Source organism: Ipomoea nil, unplaced genomic scaffold (genome assembly GCF_001879475.1).
Source record: "Ipomoea nil cultivar Tokyo-kokei standard unplaced genomic scaffold, Asagao_1.1 scaffold2833, whole genome shotgun sequence".
Classification (NCBI taxonomy): Eukaryota; Viridiplantae; Streptophyta; class Magnoliopsida; order Solanales; family Convolvulaceae; genus Ipomoea; species Ipomoea nil.
The window spans coordinates 1156399-1175462 of record NW_017619261.1 but is presented as its reverse complement, the minus strand read 5'-3'; the positions used below and the strand labels follow the sequence as shown (position 1 = coordinate 1175462).

At 28.9% G+C, this 19064-nt stretch overlaps 1 protein-coding gene across 1 annotated transcript; it reads left to right on the top strand.

The window, feature by feature from the left end:
• Positions 1–1830: 1830 nt before the first annotated feature.
• On the top strand, positions 1831–5823 carry LOC109159506 (alpha-galactosidase 1-like). Its single transcript, XM_019307604.1, has 15 exons — positions 1831–2069; positions 2291–2349; positions 2491–2547; positions 3091–3125; positions 3236–3339; positions 3752–3827; positions 3940–3998; positions 4070–4135; positions 4222–4305; positions 4425–4489; positions 4571–4653; positions 4766–4856; positions 5057–5106; positions 5200–5340; positions 5592–5823. Exons 1-15 carry the CDS (start codon positions 1900–1902, stop codon positions 5682–5684), a joined length of 1233 nt encoding a protein of 410 aa, XP_019163149.1. The 5' UTR covers positions 1831–1899; the 3' UTR covers positions 5685–5823.
• Positions 5824–19064: the final 13241 nt, after the last annotated feature.

The window sequence follows — 19064 nt, the reverse complement described above, 5'->3', positions numbered from 1 at the left end:
CACACATTTTTACTGTTTTATTTATTATATAACAACTTTTATTTTAAATTTCATGCAACATAAGTTTTAGCTGTATTCAGTGACACTGCTGCAAATGGAAAAATGAAAAATGACTTCCTCCAACAAATAGGGGAAGTCATTTTTCAGAATATTTCCCTCTCAAGCCAAACACTGAACACCCAGAAAATGATTTATGGAATCATTTTTCGAGTTTTCAAACGCACCTTAAGTATAATTGACTAATAATTATTATGACAATTAAACCAAAAATCTATCGATACTTATTATTAAAAACAAATTTCTTCTTTCATTCTTGCTCAAACATTTTTTCCCAAACAATAGAAAAGGAAAAATGAAAAAAGAAACGAAATTAACTTAATAATAATAATAATAATAATAATAATAATAATAATAATAATAATAATAATAATAATAAATAAATAAATAAATAAATAAATAATCTACATTTATAATTAAAAACAAAATTATATTTACTTAATTTCCCATCCAAACAATACTAAATAGTAAAAGTAAATTAAAAATAGAACGTAAACTAAAAAATGAATATAAATATGTCACAATAATATTTTACATCATCAATTAAAAATGAAACAAAAATTATGTAAATTGGAAAATGAAATAAATATTAATAATTGACTGAAAATTAAAATGGAAAAAGAAATGGAAATTAGGAATGGATATTTGCCTAATTTATAAAAAAAATACTAAACAGTGATAAATAAAATCTCCAAAATTACAGCACTGCATGCGTACATCTACAAATTAGCTATTAATTTGACCAATTATTTGCTTAAATTCAAGCAATGATAACATCAAAACAAATAAATGATTCGAATCACATCTTCAATTGCACTATATAATATTTAATTTTCTAATTTAAATAATTATATATCAATCCAAATATTCTTAATATATTACAACAAATCCATTTCGTGCATCGCACGGGCGCAAATACTAATACTTATTAAACTAATTGCTTTTTTAGAGTAATATTCCTTTCATTTTTCACTCCATTTTTATCTCATGTTAAGCTGACATGTTTTATTAATTTAGAAAAAGAAATTGACCACAATTTTTATTTATTTTGTTTTCTTCGTATAATACAATTTTGCCATGTGACGAAAATTTTCTTTATACAACACGCTTATCATTTTATAATTACTTTTAACAAAAGTCTACAGATATTTAGCTACTTAAAATTATAAATGTGTTTTATGGAGTAAAATTCGAATAACATGTTCAAATTTTATTAGACTTTTAAAAAAAAAAAAAAAAAAAAGACGGGTAGATTAGGTGCATCTTTGCATGTTACTTTAGCACCAAGTAATAGATAATAGTAAAAAATAAAATATAAGTAATAAAATTGTTTATCAATTGAGTGTTATATATTATACTTATATACTTCTAATTCCTGCTTCACTATTATTTTTTTACATGACAATTATGTAGGTCCTATTAAAAGTGTTTATATCAAAATTATAAATGTCATGTTAAATAAAAGTTAAGAGGAAAATTTAAGATAAAAATACTACATGAATTTTACTTTTTACTCTCAATTCCTATTTTCTCTCACAAATTTTTATGCAGACACTTCTTAATATTCACATGATAAAAATATTATATTATTGTTTACTAAATTATAGAGTAAAAGTAAAAAAATAAAATATTAAAATAATGTAGTAGAACTCTCTTAAGATAGGATTACGTGTAACTTATCTAGGATTACGTGCATCAATTGACAACCGACAAAGCATGAGCTTTTTTTTTTTTTTTTTTTTTTTTTGAGCATGAGTTCCTCCTCTAAGATCAAACTTTCCAAACTTGACAATATAGTTGGGAGTAGAGTAGCACTAGACTGACTGAGGAGGATAAGCCACGATGACAAGATCGAAACAAGGCTTTGTTTTTACTACGTTATTATTATTATTGTTAACGCTTCTGACATGTCACGGCGTTTTCTGTCACCGGCCGACGGCGGCGGCCACCGCCGGCCGCATTGTAAGACGCAGCATGCTGGCCAATGGCCTCGGCCTCACTCCTCCCATGGGGTAAGCACTCGATTCCATTTTCCGGCTACTTGCTCACCGGAAAATTTTTACTGCCGGTAGTTATTGTGAACATTATTGGTGGATACATAGTATAATTGTTAGATTTCATTGAACCCAGATTTTGTTGTATTTATTTCTCTTTAATTTTTGTGCCTCTGTTTGTTCCAGCTATATATAATGATTTATTGTTGGGTTTATTTATTTATTTATTATTTTTTCAGATGGAGCAGTTGGAATCATTTTGGTTGCAATATCGATGAGAAAATCATAAAAGAAACCGGTACCCTCTAACCTGTTTGCTCCATTGTTAGATATTTTCTTCTGAATATTAGTACTAGCTCTTACTTTATTGGCTTCTGGTCTTATCTCAGATGTTTTAAGCTTTTTTGTTCTTTTTTTTTTTTTTTTCATCTCCAAACAGCTGATGCTCTGGTTTCAACTGGTCTTGCTAAGTTTGGGTATAAATATGTCAATATAGGTAAGATCTGTAGCATTTCTTGTATGACACAGCTATGTATTGGGATACTATCCCACCTGACGCTATTTCAGCTTATCTATGAATACAACCCATTGGTTGACCTTCAAAAAAAAAAAAGGTAAGATCCGTAGCATTTCTTGTTTCGGGCTTAATTTGTTGGGCGGAGGCCGGTAAAGCTCCAAGTCCAGCACCCTGGCTCTCGAAAATGTGTGGCCATATAGGGAAATAAAGTCGTGCCTTTCCTCTGAGAGAAGTGGTATAAGAGCCAGGTCACGGGTTGAGTATCAGCAGTTAAGACTGGCTGGTGGGATTCTTGGGCAGAGGCCGGTAGAGGGCTAAGTCCAGTACCTTGGCTCTCGAAAGTGTGTGACTTTATAATGAATTAAAATTTTGTCTTCCCTACCAGCTATAACTTTTGGCCTAGTTTTGGTTTTAGCAGCTTATTATGGATTCTGATTATAGTTTATAGTTGAAAATGTGTTCTTCATACTCTGATTACATATCCATAGTTCATTGAGTTTGATTTCTGTACTTAAACCTTAGATGATTGCTGGGCCGAAATCAATCGCGATGACCAGGTAGTCTAGTACCTACTGATTCAATCTCTCCATCCCGTTTTAAATGTTGAAATTTTTTGTATATTTATCTGTATTTGTACTCTTCTTTGCTTGCATTCATGAAATTCCAGGGTAATCTGATGCCTAAGAATTCAACATTTCCCTCCGGCATTAAAGCTCTTGCAGATTATGTGCACAGTAAGGGTCTCAAGCTGGGAATCTACTCAAGTGCAGGGTAAACACTTGAACTCATACCTGTCTAACATATAACCATTAATGTGCAATCCAACTATTAGTTTAGGCTTTTAGTTGAGATGGAGCACATGCTTCAATTTGGTATCAGAGCCAGAAAAAAGGTCCCCACGTGAGGGGCGTGTCGAGCATATATAGCCATTAATGTGCAATCCAACTATTAGCTTAGGCTTTTAGTTGAGATGGAGCACATGCTTCAATTCAACCTCGTAATTATATTAGCTTAGGCTTTTAGTTGAGATGGAGCGCATGCTTCAATTCAACCTAGTAATTATATTATGAAACTGGCTAGAAGGCGCAACTTTTCACCCAACGATCCCCTTAGCCACCAATTGCTAGACTTGCCTTTCACCGGCCTCCGCCTAACAGTAACTATTATTTACTTTTATTTGCAGATATTTTACATGCAGCAACAAAATGCCAGGCTCTCTAGGCCGGGAAGAGCAAGATGCTAAAACTTTTGGATATTGGGTAATATATTCTATGGTTGTTTCGTAAGGGTTTTGATTTCTAATTGCAAGAATGTACAATTATTGGCATTTGGCGTCGATGGGTACAAGTAACTTATAACCGGTTTCTGCAGGGTATAGATTATTTGAAGTATGATAACTGTAACCATGATGGGTCTAAGCCAACTGTGAGGTATTTCTATAATTTGATCAGAATTTGAAATTGCCCAATTTATTCTTGATTTTAAATGGTTTTGGTTCTAGATTTCCTGTTATGACCGGAGCTTTAATGAAGGCAGGACGTCCAATCTACTACAGTCTATGTGAATGGTAATTTTTCAAGCACTCTATCACTGTAATTGCGTTTGCTCAACATTAATTTTGGTATTTGTACTGTTCTTTTTCAATGTAAATAGGGGAGATATGCACCCCGCCCTATGGGGTAGTAAGGTGGGAAACAGCTGGAGAAACACGAATGATATTACTGATACATGGGAAAGGTAAGAGTTGTATACTTCTTCCCGCTACTAAATTCCATCTTGTATGAATGCTCTTGGTACCCAAAAGCAAAATATTGTATGAACGCTTTTATCCTTTCTGAGTTACGGTTTTCTAACAGCATGGTAACAAGGGCAGACGAGAACGAAGTTTATGCTGACTATGCAAGGCCTGGTGGTTGGAACGGTTGGTACTAGGTGTTAATCCCGGTATACTTTGGTACTTAATAGACCAAAAAAAATTTGGTTATTCGAGTTATTATTGCAGATCCGGACATGCTTGAAGTTGGAAACGGTGGAATGACAAAGGATGAATATATAGTCCACTTTAGCTTATGGGCCATTTCCAAGGTACTTCCATAGACCACTCCAAGTAGTGGTTCCCTCATTTAGCATAAAATTTTTGCCCTTTTCGTTATCTTAATATTGTGGTTGTGGTTGCTGTTAAAATTGTACGTTTTAGGCTCCTCTTATTATTGGCTGTGATGTGAGAACTGCTACAAAAGAGACACTGGAAATTCTTACAAACAAGGAGGTGATTGCTGTGAACAAAGGTATGTTATCTTTATGTCCTGGCCGGGTCGGGTGGGGTTATTGGTGTGTGGTTACAACATTCATGCGGATTAATTCTATTCATGTAATTTGAATTCCCCTAATTCCTTCCTCCCAACCAAACGCTCTGTAACTTCGCTATACTAGAAGTGGTTGATGATTATAGCCAGTGAAATTGAAAATTTGGCATTTTGTTGAACAGATCGACTTGGTGTTCAGGCTAAAAAAGTTAGAAAGGAAGGCGACGTTGAGGTAAAGGCTTACAATTAACATGTTATGATCTTTTGGCAATTGGTTTTCGTGATGAAGCTTGAAACAAATCCCTTTTCATAATTTGGTGGTTAGATCTGGGCAGGGCCCCTTTCGGGGTACCGAGTAGGTGTAGTCCTTTTGAATCGAGGCCCCTTGCGATATGAGATAACAGCGGAGTGGGATGACATTGGAATTCCTCTCAAAACCACTGCAATTGCAAGAGACCTCTGGGAGGTAAAGTCCTCTGATACCACTTGTTTGAATTAAGTGTTTATTACTGGGCCAAAAACTATAGCTAGTAACAAAGGTGTAATTTTATTTCTTTATTATTATAGACCGTCATCGCATTTTTTAGAGGTAGGGTGCTTGGCCATTTAGTGGCCTCTGCCCAACAATTCCCTAGCCACCAAGGCACCAATAGATGGACTTGGTCATTTACCCTATTTTGTTAGCTATTTGTAAAGTAAATTTTATTTTTTGTGCAGCACAAGACTTTGAAGACAAGATTCGTGGGGAACTTGACAGCCACTGTAAATCCTCACTCTTGCAAGATGTACATTTTGAAGCCTGTTGCTTAGCCAGCCATGATAGAATAGTTTTTCAATATGGTTTTAGATCATCAATAAATTTGACAAGTCAAGGGACTACTACAATGATCATCAATAAATTTGACAAGTCAAGGGACTACCAAAAATAATAGTGACTATTTTCATTCAATATTTTGTGTGCATCCTTCATCAATCATAAAATCGACACCAAGTAGCAGCACAAACATTTTGGGGTCGTTTACTTTATTTCTCTGTTTTTTCATCTTCAGTTTTTCATTTCTATATTTTTCCAGTTTTCCATCTCCATTTCTCCAATTTTCTAATTTTCATTCCATATTCTTCCCGTTTTTCATTTCTCTAATTTTCTGATTTCATTAAATACAATGTCATATATCATTTGTACATTTCTATAATAATAATAATAATAATAATAATAATAATAATAATAATAATAATAATAATAATAATAATAATAATAATAAAACAAATCTGTAGGGAGGAGGAAAAAAGAAAAAAGAAAAACAAATAATAATAATAATAATAATAATAATAATAATAATAATAATAATAATAATAATAATAATAATAATAAGGAATAAGGGTCAAATAGGCCATCAAACTGCACCCGATAAAACAATTAGGCCACTGAACTTAAAAAACCAACAATTAGGTCCCTAAACTAATCAATTTCAAACAATTTTTTCAATTTGAAAGTTTCCAACAGGTCAACAGGTCATCCTTCCAAATTAATTATTTTTTAAAATTTAAATTTTAAAAATTAATTAGTTTTAAATTAAACTATAAAAATAAAATTAAAAAAAAAAAAAAAAAAAAAAAAAACTGGTTCCGGCCGGAGACGGTAGTCTTCGGCTGGATTCCAATTTTTTTTTAATAGTTTAATTTAAAACTAATTAATTTTTAATATTTATTTTTAAAAAAATAATTAATTTGGGAGATAACCTGTTGACCTGTTGGAAACCTTCAAATTGGAATAATTGTTTGAAATTGATTAGTTTAGAGACCTAATTGTTGGTTTTTTAGGTTCAGTGGCCTAATTGTTTTATCATGTGCAGTTCGATGGCCTATTTGACCCTTATTCCTAATAATAATAATAATAATAATAATAATAATAATAATAATAATAATAATAATAATAATAATAATAATAATAATAATAATAATAATAATAATAATAATAATAAAAGTAAAAGTAAAAGTAAAAATAAAAACAAATCTGTAGGGAGGAGGAAAAAAGGAAAAAAAAAGAAAAAGAAAAACAAATAATAATAATAATAATAATAATAATAATAATAATAATAATAATAATAATAATAAAGTAAAAATAAAAACAAATCTGTAGGGAGGAGGAAAAAAGAAAAAAAAGAAAAACAAATAATAATAATAATAATAATAATAATAATAATAATAATAATAATAATAATAATAAAACAAATGGGAGGAGGAAAAAAGAAAAAAGAAAAACAAATAATAATAATAATAATAATAATAATAATAATAATAATAATATTATTATTATTATTATTAATATAATAATAATAATAATAATAATAATAATAATAATAATAATAATAATAAGAGCGTGAAGGAGAATAACAAAGAAAATGAAAAAGACTTCTAAAATGTGCATAGCAAGATTTGAACAATGGACCTCGCCCATTATGTACTATTCACCCGAAATTTTTACACTCCTCCATTTGGAGAAGTCCAAATCTTCTTTTAAAATTAAAATAAATAAATAAATAAATAAATAAATAAATAAATAAATAAATAAATATATATATATATATATATATATATATATATATATATATATATATATATATATATATAACACAAACCACGCACCTTAAGCACACAACAAAGAACCTTAAGCACACAAATAAAACATCTTAAAAACACAAACCACGCACCTTAAGCACACAACAAAGCACCTTAAGAACACAAATCACGCACCTAAGATTTTAAAATGGGTCTCTTTAAGTTTCACACAACTGACGCATCTTAAGCATACAAATCACACACCTTAAGAAGGAAAACGACCCACCTTAAGAAGAAAACTCACGCACCTTAAGTTTCAAAAACTACTCACAATAAGCACAAAATTCATGCACCTTAAGCACAAAACGCACGCACCTTAAGTTTCAACAACTACTCACATTAAGTACACAACTCACACATTTTAAGCACAAAACTCACGCACCTTTAGCAAAAAAACTCACACACTATAAGCACAAAACCCACGCACCTTAAGCACAAAAACCACGCACCTTAAATTTGACCTAGATGCAAAAATTATCAAATTGCCACCGCGTTTTTTTTTTCTTTCTAAATTTTGGTAATTTTGGACGTTGATTTAAGCAAAATCAACTGCTCTTCTCGCACCGCACAACCGCACCTGGGCGCACCAACTGCATTTGAACATATATATATATATATATACATATATATATATATATATATATATATATATATATATATATATATATATATATATATATATATATATTATTGGTCCCGAAGGGTTTGAGAACGAATTTAGAGGTGGGTGAATAGATTTGTTAGATTTTGAAAAGTTTTTACGAATCGTTAAGTGTGAAACTTAACCACTCGCTCATAGTTTATATGCACATCGGAAGTAAGTTATATCTTTTAAGAAATGTTTGTACGTTGGTTTGATTAATAAAATATAAGTTTGTAATGTTTAAGAGTATGCAAGCGTAAATGCAAAGAGAGAGAGAGAGAGAGAGAGGAAGTTTTTATAGTGGTTCATCAGCTGTTAACAAAGCCTATATCCCGCTATTCTTCTCAACTAGTGATGGTTTGCAGTATCTCCTTAGTACAAAAACACGCTAAGTTTGTTCCTTGACAAAAAGCTGGACACAAACTTGTTTCACAGGTTTTTCAACTTTTTCCAAGTCTACTCCTCCTCTATCTACTATTCCAAGTAAAGAAAATAAGATGAAGAAATGAGTTTTCTTATTTCTCCAATTGAAGAACTTGGCTTAGAATAATTTGGATGTGAATCGTTGTAGTAGCACAAGTCTTCGTAAATCTGGATAAGAACTTAAAGAATTTCTCTCTCTAACTGGTCATAAATTACTTGATGTTTTGACAAAGCTTTTTGCACTTGAATGTTTTTCAAAGATCAACACCTCATTATGTGAAAGAAGGGGGTATTTATAGGCATGAAATATTGTTTCGTTGGAGGGAAAACAAAATTTCAAAAAGCCTATTAACCAGTGAGTAGTAACCAGTGAGTAGAGACCACTAGGTACTTCGAGGCTAGGTGAGTTGTGAGTACTTTCCAACCGTTAGTTCCTTGAAGTGCACTGAACATTTGTCTTTTGTTCTGCACAAAAAGACATGACATTTAATGAAAGTTGACTTTGAGATATGTTCCTAGGACACGTTTTGTCCTGAACATATTAACTCACTTTTAAGGTTTCGGACTGTTCACGCTTAGAGAATGTCTCTGGATTGTCGTATCGAGTTGTTAGCTGGGCTAATGTCTCGAGCCTTTGTCCACTCGAATATGATTGGTTGACTTTACAAATCATCCCTTAATGCCTCGAATGATCTTCTTTATCATTCGGCCTTTATAGCTCACAAGAGGTAGACCCTTCCATGATTCGGTCTTTTGTAACCTCTCGACTTTGTCTTCGAGTCTTCAAGCCTTAGACTACAAATCGTTGATAGATATCTTCTCGGGTTAGGTATTAATTCGTTGTCTTCGATTCGTTTCAGAGTTGTTGTCTCGGATAGCTTCCTTGATAAAGGGTTTGAATCCCACGAGTGTTCATTTTGTTCACTCGGATTAACGATTCGAATAAAGAAGGACTCGACCTAAGCCTAAGACTGAAAACGAATCGAGGGGTCTAATCTCCTAAGCTTGGTATCATCAACATCTAATTATAAAGTGTTTCCTGTCATATGTCTCGAACAACCGCTGTCAAAGTACCATATTGTCTCTGTTAAAGCAGCAGACAGAACAATAGTGGGGTAGCATAGCACTTCAAATTTTCTAACCCAAATCTGCCTTTTGAAAGGAGTTATGTTTTCCTTCTGATACATCTCTTCTCTCTGATCTCTATAGAAATAATAATAACATTCTGGCCTGGTATGCCCCCTAGTCTGACAGTAGCGACATGTAGGTACATACTGTCTTGTTTGAACATATTTTCTTTTATTTCTTGTATGTAGAGATTGTCGAACTGGTGCAGGACCAGTAGGAGCAGATGTATTCCCTTTCACAAACACAGTTTTGGAGTTTGAGGACTCTCCCAAATCTACTCTTGGATTTTCTGCTTGAATCTAGAATTTTATCCAACATAGAGGTAGTGACTATCATCTTGATGTTTATCTTCAGATCCTCCATTTCCTTCATCAACTTGCCTTCACGAGATCTAATCTGAGTAATCAGATCATCCTTCATAACTAGATCATCATTCAACTTCTTAATTTGTTCTTCATACTACTTCAGATCTTCATTCAGATTTTTATTGAATTTCATCTGAAATTCCCAGCTAGCAATAAACTTGGCATATTCTTGTTCAAATTAAGTATGTCTTTCTTCGAAATCATCGGAGGACATATAGTCATCATCATCATCACAATATGACATAGATTTTGTTGCAGTGAAGAATGCAACAAAGTTTCCAATATTTTCATCAGTCACTTGGTCTGCATTATCCTCTTCATCGTCACTTAAGGTTGAGACAGGCATAGATTTCTTCCATTTCAAATATGTTGCACATTTAGCTTGTATGTGACCAAACCCTTCACATTTGCGGCATTGAACTAACCGGTTTAGGGTTTTACCAGTGCTGTTTGTAGAATTCTTAGACTGTTCGGAGCGACACGTTTGCCCAATCTTTGAGCTAGACGTTTTAGACCCAGATTTCTAACTGAAGTTGTTTCCTCCCTTAGATTGATTTATGTTAGACTAGCCTTGCCCTCTTCGATTAAATCCTTTCAAGATTTTCTTGAAGTTCTTAGTCAACAAGGCTAGAGATTCATCATCAAAGTCCTCAGCGTTAGAATCTTGATCAGCATCCGTAATGAATGCCACTGATTTGCATTTTCTAACTGAACTAGGGTTAAGCTAATACAAGTTAAATCATTAGTTCAGTTAATACAAATTAAAAGTATACTATTTTGTTTAATATAAATTCAATACACAAAAAATACTTTTAGTATATTAAAAATATATTTTAATACATAGCACTGTGTGGAGTGTGGACCATAGTGGACAGAATAATTTGCCACTCATGTCCATCCCTATTCTTGATGTCACTTTCCAGTCCTCACCCACAGTTGGAGATTTGGGTTCAACATCTACTCATCTTCTACTCATGTAGGGCAAAGCAATCAAGAAAATTTTGGAGAAGACTTTTCAAAATATTACTCCGTAAAAAAATAGTATAGCATATACGCTGTGTAATATACACAGTAATGTTATTCATAATAAATATTATATTATTCAGATATTTTTTTTTTTGAGTACTATCGACTCGTGTAATATTTGTTCAATATACTTTTTAAATTTGTCGTAGAACAAAGAATCAATACCCCACCATCGGAATTTAATCCTATAACCTTACCTCAAGGAGAGTCACATGGGTATCAATTTAGATTAATATTTATGAGGTGATTAATTTATATATAAAGACAATTATATATATTATAAATTACATTAAGATTTTATTGAGCAGATTTTAATCTCAATTGTTTATCCAAACCACAAATGTGAATTTTAGGTCCACACTCTTATGATCACGTGGTAAAAAGAATCTCAACAAATTTGGTAACAGTCACTGCCCCGTACCATCAGACATCACACTTTCCCATCTTATTGCCAACCAATTTGACAAAAAAAAAAAAAAAGGATTTTGGGTTCAAAGTACCCTAACCATGTAGGGACACGTTATCTACAAAACATGGGCATGCCTTCCGGCTTCCCTTTCCTAAAACATAATATCCCACACTTGGCCCCTTCTTAATTAATGCCTATTTTCTATGTTAAACATGGAAGATTTTCCCTAATAATATATATATATATATATATATATATATATATATATATATATATATATATATATATATATATATATATATATATTAGTTTTTTACTCGCATTGCGCGATTGGGATAATGTCCAATTTTTTTTTTTAAATAATTACTTTAAAGTATATTAAGGTAAGATTATATTGGAATTGTTCATGCATAGATAATTGAATGTTAAATTTACATATTTAAATGGACAATTCTAAGTTTACAAATGCAAGATAATATAGTCAAGATTGATTATAATTGTCAATAAAATAATTGTATAGGTATGGTTGAAACCAAATACGGGACATAAGGGAGAACAAATAAAAATTAGGACATAAAATATTAAATATATACTAATATTGAAGAGCTAATTGTTGATTGTCAAACAAGGACATTACGAGATAGTTTTCCACTTCAATTTGTTGTGTGATTTGAATACTCTTTTTGTCAATAAATTCCCCAAGTAGTTAATATGATTGGCTTAATTTTATTTTTTTAAAAACAATTATTATTATTATTGTTGTTGTTGTTGTTATTATTATTATTATTATTATTATTATTATTATTATTATTATTAAATATATGTATACCTTTAGGTCATTTTACATGTTAATCTAAACAACTAATTTTTTCAAATATCTTTTTACCAACCGTTGATATAATTCGCTGGTTAAATTCGCTAATATAATCCGCTAACGCTAACCGCTAACTGCTGATTATCAAGCAAAGACATTGCGAGGTAATTCTCATTTCAATTTGTTGTGTGATTTGAATACTCTCTTTGTCAACAAATCCCTAAAGTAGTTAATATGATTGGCTTTATTAATTATATTTTTAAAATTTTTTCATGTATTAATAAAATATTTGGTAAATAAATATATATCATTATTTTGTATTATAACTTTGATATTTAATTTAAAAATAGTGCACAAAAAAAGAGAATAGACAATATAGTGAATATAATCAATTAATGAATTTGAATGTAAAGAATTTTTACATTGGAGAAATATAAAGACAATATAACTAATACAATTATTTCACTTAATTAATTTATTGATAATGAATAATTTTTTTTAATAAAGACATTGTATGGACAATGTAGCGAATATAATCAATTAATGAATTTGAATGTAAAGAATTTTTATATTGGAGAAAAATAAATACAATATAACTAATGAAATTATTTCTCTTATTTAATTTATTGATAATGAATATTTTTTTTTGAATAAAGACATTGTAGACACATAATTTTAAATTAAAGAAATGCATATGTATTATGTTTTGTTGTAGCTACTACTAAATTATTATTTTATATAATTTAATAAGAGTAAAATAGAGTACTAATTATGTCAACTTTGATTGGGATGAGGTTCGAACCTAAGACCTTTCTTATTGAAATCAATGAGTAAGTTAACGGTGAACTAACAAAAATTAACGGAAAAGATAATATTTAACGGAAAAGTTAACGGATAATCATATTCACTAAGGATAAATTAGGAAATCTTAAGGAAAAATTAAAATCTGATCAATCTGAGCCATTCATTTGATTAAAAAATTTGACCGCCATTTTTTCTACCCATTATAGGCCTAACTTTCTTGGGCTCTTATTAGTATAGTAGATATAGTAGATAGTATATATATATATATATATATATATATATATATATATATATATATATATATATATATATATATATAGGTGTAATAAGTTAATTAGCTTTATTAAGTAGTTTGATTAAATTTAATAACTAGAAATTGTTAGTTAATCAGATTCTGTGTCTAATATAAACTTGGATTGATGGGGTACGTGACATTCATTATATAGCACATTCCGTTTGCGGTACTCATACTGCTCAGTAGACACTAATACACCATCTGTGGTTCTGAGTCAAGTGTGAGACAAATATGACTAACGGTTTACCGTTCAAGAGGCAACACAACAAAACATAAACGGTGGCTGGAGATCAACACTGCTTCCGCTTTCGCTACTACAAGATCAAGTTTCTCATAGATTATTATTCAATATCCTTAGATGATTTAGATATAACAAAACAAACATTTTTTTTTTGAGTAAATGTATTTTTATGAGGTGATTAATTTATAGATAAAAATTGTAATTATAATTGAAGACAAATATATAAAATTATAATTATATTTTCAGGACACAAATAAAAAGAAAAAAAAATATACAAACTATAAAAATGTCACATTTATTTTTGTACTTCATCCTTCCCATTTTGTATCTAGGCTAATTATTGTGTAGACCATGAATGTAATATATATACATTTTTAATATACTAAAAGTACATTATTTGTGTATTGAATGTACAATTTTTGATAATATATAACATATTAGTTACTTTCAAATAATGTACTTTATGTATATAAATAATGTACTTTTAGTATATTAAAAATAATTTTTTTATGGTTTACACAAATGTGAGGACAATAGTCCATGGAATAATGATTGTTGTATCTGCTACACAGATAATAACACTTAATTAAAGTATTTACATATTACTTTTTGTAATATTTAGTTTAGTTATTAAATAAAATTGTTTATTTAAATTTTAAATTAACAAATGTATTAAACTTAAATTAAATAGCCAAAATTGAAAATTACAAGAAATTGTTTAATAAAATTAATAAAGAAAAAAAAAAGTTAAATTCACCAACGAATTGAATTGAATATTAAACAGGACTTAAAATAGGAAGTAATATGTATTAAAATAGGAATTAAGAAGCTAAGTAAGAAATAATTGTAATTCAAACTAGGAAGTAAATATTAAGGGTGTTCAATAAGTTAACCGTTTGGTTAACTGAAATCGTTTTAATCGAAGTTTTTAAAACTTTAACCATTAACTAAACCGAATTTTGTATTACCGAATTAACCGAATCGAAGTTTTTTTCGATTAATCGGTCGGTTAACTCATAACTGATTAACCGAACTTTTTAAAACTAAAGTTTTAAATCCTAAAAATAATACCTATAATAATAAATTCAATTAAAATAATACATATAATAAAAAAATCCATAAGAAATTACAAAAACAATATCATAAGAACATTACAAATTTATAGTAATTTTATATGCCCAAAAACATATTCCAAATATTTATATTTTTTAAAATAACTAACAAATCCTACATACTAATTAAAATCTATGTGAAATCAAATTTATTTATTATAATAATTCAATATATAATGTCTACAAATATTATTATCATTAAAGAATATAACTTATATAAGAAAATATATGGTGGATGCATGTGCATGGTAAAAATAATGGAAAAGAGCAAAAGTTATAATGGTAGGGGTATTTTTGTCCAAAAAATTATATAGTACAACTCTAAAAGCACAATGTACAAAATGATTAGCATTAAAAACATGGACATAAATGAGGGATATAACTTTGATTGAGACTTATTATGTTTATTAATATATATATATATATATATATATATATATATATATATATATATATATATATATATTTATTTATTTATTTATTTATTTAAAACTTAGGTTAACCGTTCGGTTAATTCGATTAACGGAAATTTCGAACCGAATTAACCATTAACCGAAATTTTCAAAAAAATTTAATCATTAATCAAACCGAAAAAGTTCGGTTAAAAAATGGTTAACCGAACTTTGTCGGTTCGGTCAGTTAACAAAAAATTTACCGAAATTTGCACACCTCTAATAAATGGAGTATTGCTAAAGTGAATACAATAATACATTTATTAATTTATTAAATGTAATTTCAAATTTTAATTTTATATGTGATTTTTGTTATAAATAATATCATTAGTGAACATTATTAACGGACATATTTTATGTCCCCATTTATGTTTTCCGTTATAGTTGTTTATTATTATTATTATTACTAGTATTTGTCCCGTGCGATGCACGGAAAATATGTTATAAAAATATACCCTATATGAGGTTTATTCATATATAAAATTTTTGTTATTTAATAATTATTATGTGTGAATTCCTATGATAAAATTATTAACATAAATATATTTACAATTAAAATAATATTTAAGGTGGGTGATTACTACAAATCTTAAACTATATTAAAAATTTAGTACATTGTATTTAATATTACAAATTTTTAAGAACTTAGTAAACTACAATAGTAATTGAATTACAATTTTAGAGTCACCACGGATCAAAATTTTTAGACCTTTGAGATTTCTAACTCTAGATGTAGCAACATACAATTGACCTTTAAAGACCAAAATCACAATCTTAGTTCGACATTGATTTTTTCTTCCAAATACTATCGAATTAAGTGTGTAATCATTAAAAGATGAGAACTAATAATTCGAGAATATAATCTTAATGTTACTAAGCCACTTCACGTCAATTAAGTTGGAGAGTGTTGTTGGATAGTATCCGATGAATCCACGAATAACGCATCTTTGTCTCTGTAGTTCTCAATATGCACATCAACAATCTTAAATATTAGGCCGCCTAACTATGCAATATATTAATTTCAAACTTATGAACTTTGGGGTTACATGCAATAAAAAGTATATTTTAAATATACTAAGGGTACATTATATATGTATGTAAGGTACTTTCAATATAAAAATAATGTATTTTTAATATATTAAAAATGTATTTAATATTCATGATCCATACAATTATGTGGACCATCGTTCCTCACAATAATTTGCCAGTAGAAATTGAAATATAAATAAATATAATAAATAAATAAATAAGTATATATATATATATATATATATATATATATATATATATATATATATATATATATATATATATATATATATATATATATATATATATATATATACTAATAAGAGCCTAAGAGAGTTAGGCCTATAATGGGTAGAAAAAATGGCGGTCACAGATTTTAATCAAATGAATGGTTCAGATTGATTAAAAGATTGATCAGATTTAAATTTTACACTAAAATTTCCTAAAATACCCGCACACCGTTACTAATTCCGTTAAAATTTTAAGAATTGTCGTTAGTTCACCGTTAACTTACTCATTGATTTCAATAAAAAAAGGTCTTAGGTTCGAACCTCATCCCAATCAAAGTTGGCATAATTAGTACTCTATTTTACTCTTATTAAATTATATAAATAATAATTTAGTAGTTACAACAAAAAATAATACATATGCATTTCTTTAATTTAGAATTATGTGTCCACAATGTCTTTATTCAAAAGAAAAAAATTATTCATTATCAATAAATTAAATAAGAGAAATAATTTTATTAGTTATATTGTCTTTATTTTTCTTCAATATAAAAATTCTTTATATTCAAATTTATTAATTGATTATATTCGCTACATTGTACTTACAATGTCTTTATCTAGTGAAAAAAAATTATTAATTATCAATAAATTAATTAAAAGAAATATTTTCGTTAGTTATATTGTCTTTATTTTTCTCAAATGTAAAAATTTTTACATTCAAATTCATCAATTGATTATATTCACTACATTATCTATTATCTTTTTTTGTGCACTATTTTTCTAATTAAATATCAAAGTTATAATACAAAATAATGCTATATATTTATTTACCAAGTATTTTATTAATACCATGAAAAAATTAAAAAAATATAATTAATAAAGCTAACCATATTAACTACTTGAGAGATTTTGTGACAAAGAGAGTATTCAAATCACACAACAAATTGAAGTGAGAACTACCTCGCAATGTCCTTGTTTGACAATCAGCAGTTAGCGGTTAGCGTTAGCGGATTATACTTAGCGGATTATACTAGCGGATTTGACCAGCGAATTTATTTAATTATTAACATTGGGTAGAAAAAATGACCGCCAAATTATTAAATCAAATGAATGGTTCATATTGTTCAGGTTTTAATTTTTTCTTTTAAGATTTTCTAATTTATCCTTAATTATATGATTATCCATTTAACTTTTCCATTAATTCACCGTTAGTCTAATTATAATATTAAAGTCTAATATAGAATTATAACTACACCATTAATCTAATTCTAATATTAAAGTCTTAATAGAACTTAACCACAAATCCTAATGTCGGAATTTCCTCAAACAATATTAGTATAAATTTAATATTTTATGCCCTAATTTTTATTTGTTCTCCCTTATGTCCTGTATTTGGTTTCAACCATACCTATACAATTATTTTATTGACAATTATAATCAATCTTGATCTTGACTATATTATCTTGCATTTGTAAACATAGAATTACCTATTTAACCCGCACGTGCTTAGCTCAATGGTTTAGTGGGTAGTATTTGGGAGAAGAGACCAAGGTTTGAACCTCGGCGGCGGTAGTGCGGGAATTATGTCCAAAGTGGGCAGATTCCTTGTGCGTATCAGCATTTGACCCTGTCTGCTGAACCATTGTGTCACCGTGATTTACAACTTCCCACAATGCTTTGTCAGGTCGGAATGTGGGGGGCCCTTGGGGTTGGAGACTCAACCTTTGGGAGAAGAATTACCTATTTAAATACGCAAATTCAACCTTCAATTATCTATGCATGAACAATTTCAATATAATCTTGCCTTAATATACTTTAAAGTACTTATTTAAAAAAAAAAAAAAGCATTGGGCATTATCCCAATCGCGCAATGCGCCTAAAAAACTAGTATATATATATATGTATATATATATATATATATATATATATATATATATATATATTAGAAATTGTCCGTGTAAATTATTATTATTATTATTATTATTATTATTATTATTATTGTTGTTGTTGTTGTTGTTGTTGTTGTTGTTGTTGTTATAATTAACAATATTATTATGGTTTTGTGAAAATTAAATGTTGATTATCAACATTTAATTTTCACAATAACAATATTATTATGGTCTTGTGAAAATTAAATGTTGATTATCAACATTTAATTTTCACAAGACCATATGGCTTTATTATATATAGGATTTATATTTATATATATATATATATATATATATATATATATATATATATATATATATATATATATATTCCCTTGTAAGATGTACAATGGATGCTAGTGGAATGAAAACTTGACTCTTCTCCCTATCTCTCTACTCTCTATACTATGTTACGTTGATATTTCTTGTTTTAGCTTATACTTTGAAAACTATACTCAATTCACCGGTTAAGAACTAACGGGCCAACAGACATAAATAAAAAATTACAACACGTTATCAGCACACGCTCAATCCCAGTGAACGGTAATTTTTTGAGTTTTTTATGCAAGTTATACATGTCAGAACCCAATAATCTACCTAGTTGATTAATTTGCATATGTGTACTATTTGAATATAATAATCATTTTAAGAGAATACATATATGCCCCACGAATG

Bases quoted from the DNA above. Each gene is read 5' to 3' on its own strand.
- LOC109159506 (XM_019307604.1), top strand. From the start codon at position 1,900: ATGACAAGATCGAAACAAGGCTTTGTTTTTACTACGTTATTATTATTA. The intron at 3,828-3,939 runs GTAATATATTCT...CGGTTTCTGCAG, and splicing joins CTAAAACTTTTGGATATTGG to GGTATAGATTATTTGAAGTA. The intron at 4,857-5,056 runs GTATGTTATCTT...TTTGTTGAACAG, and splicing joins GGTGATTGCTGTGAACAAAG to ATCGACTTGGTGTTCAGGCT.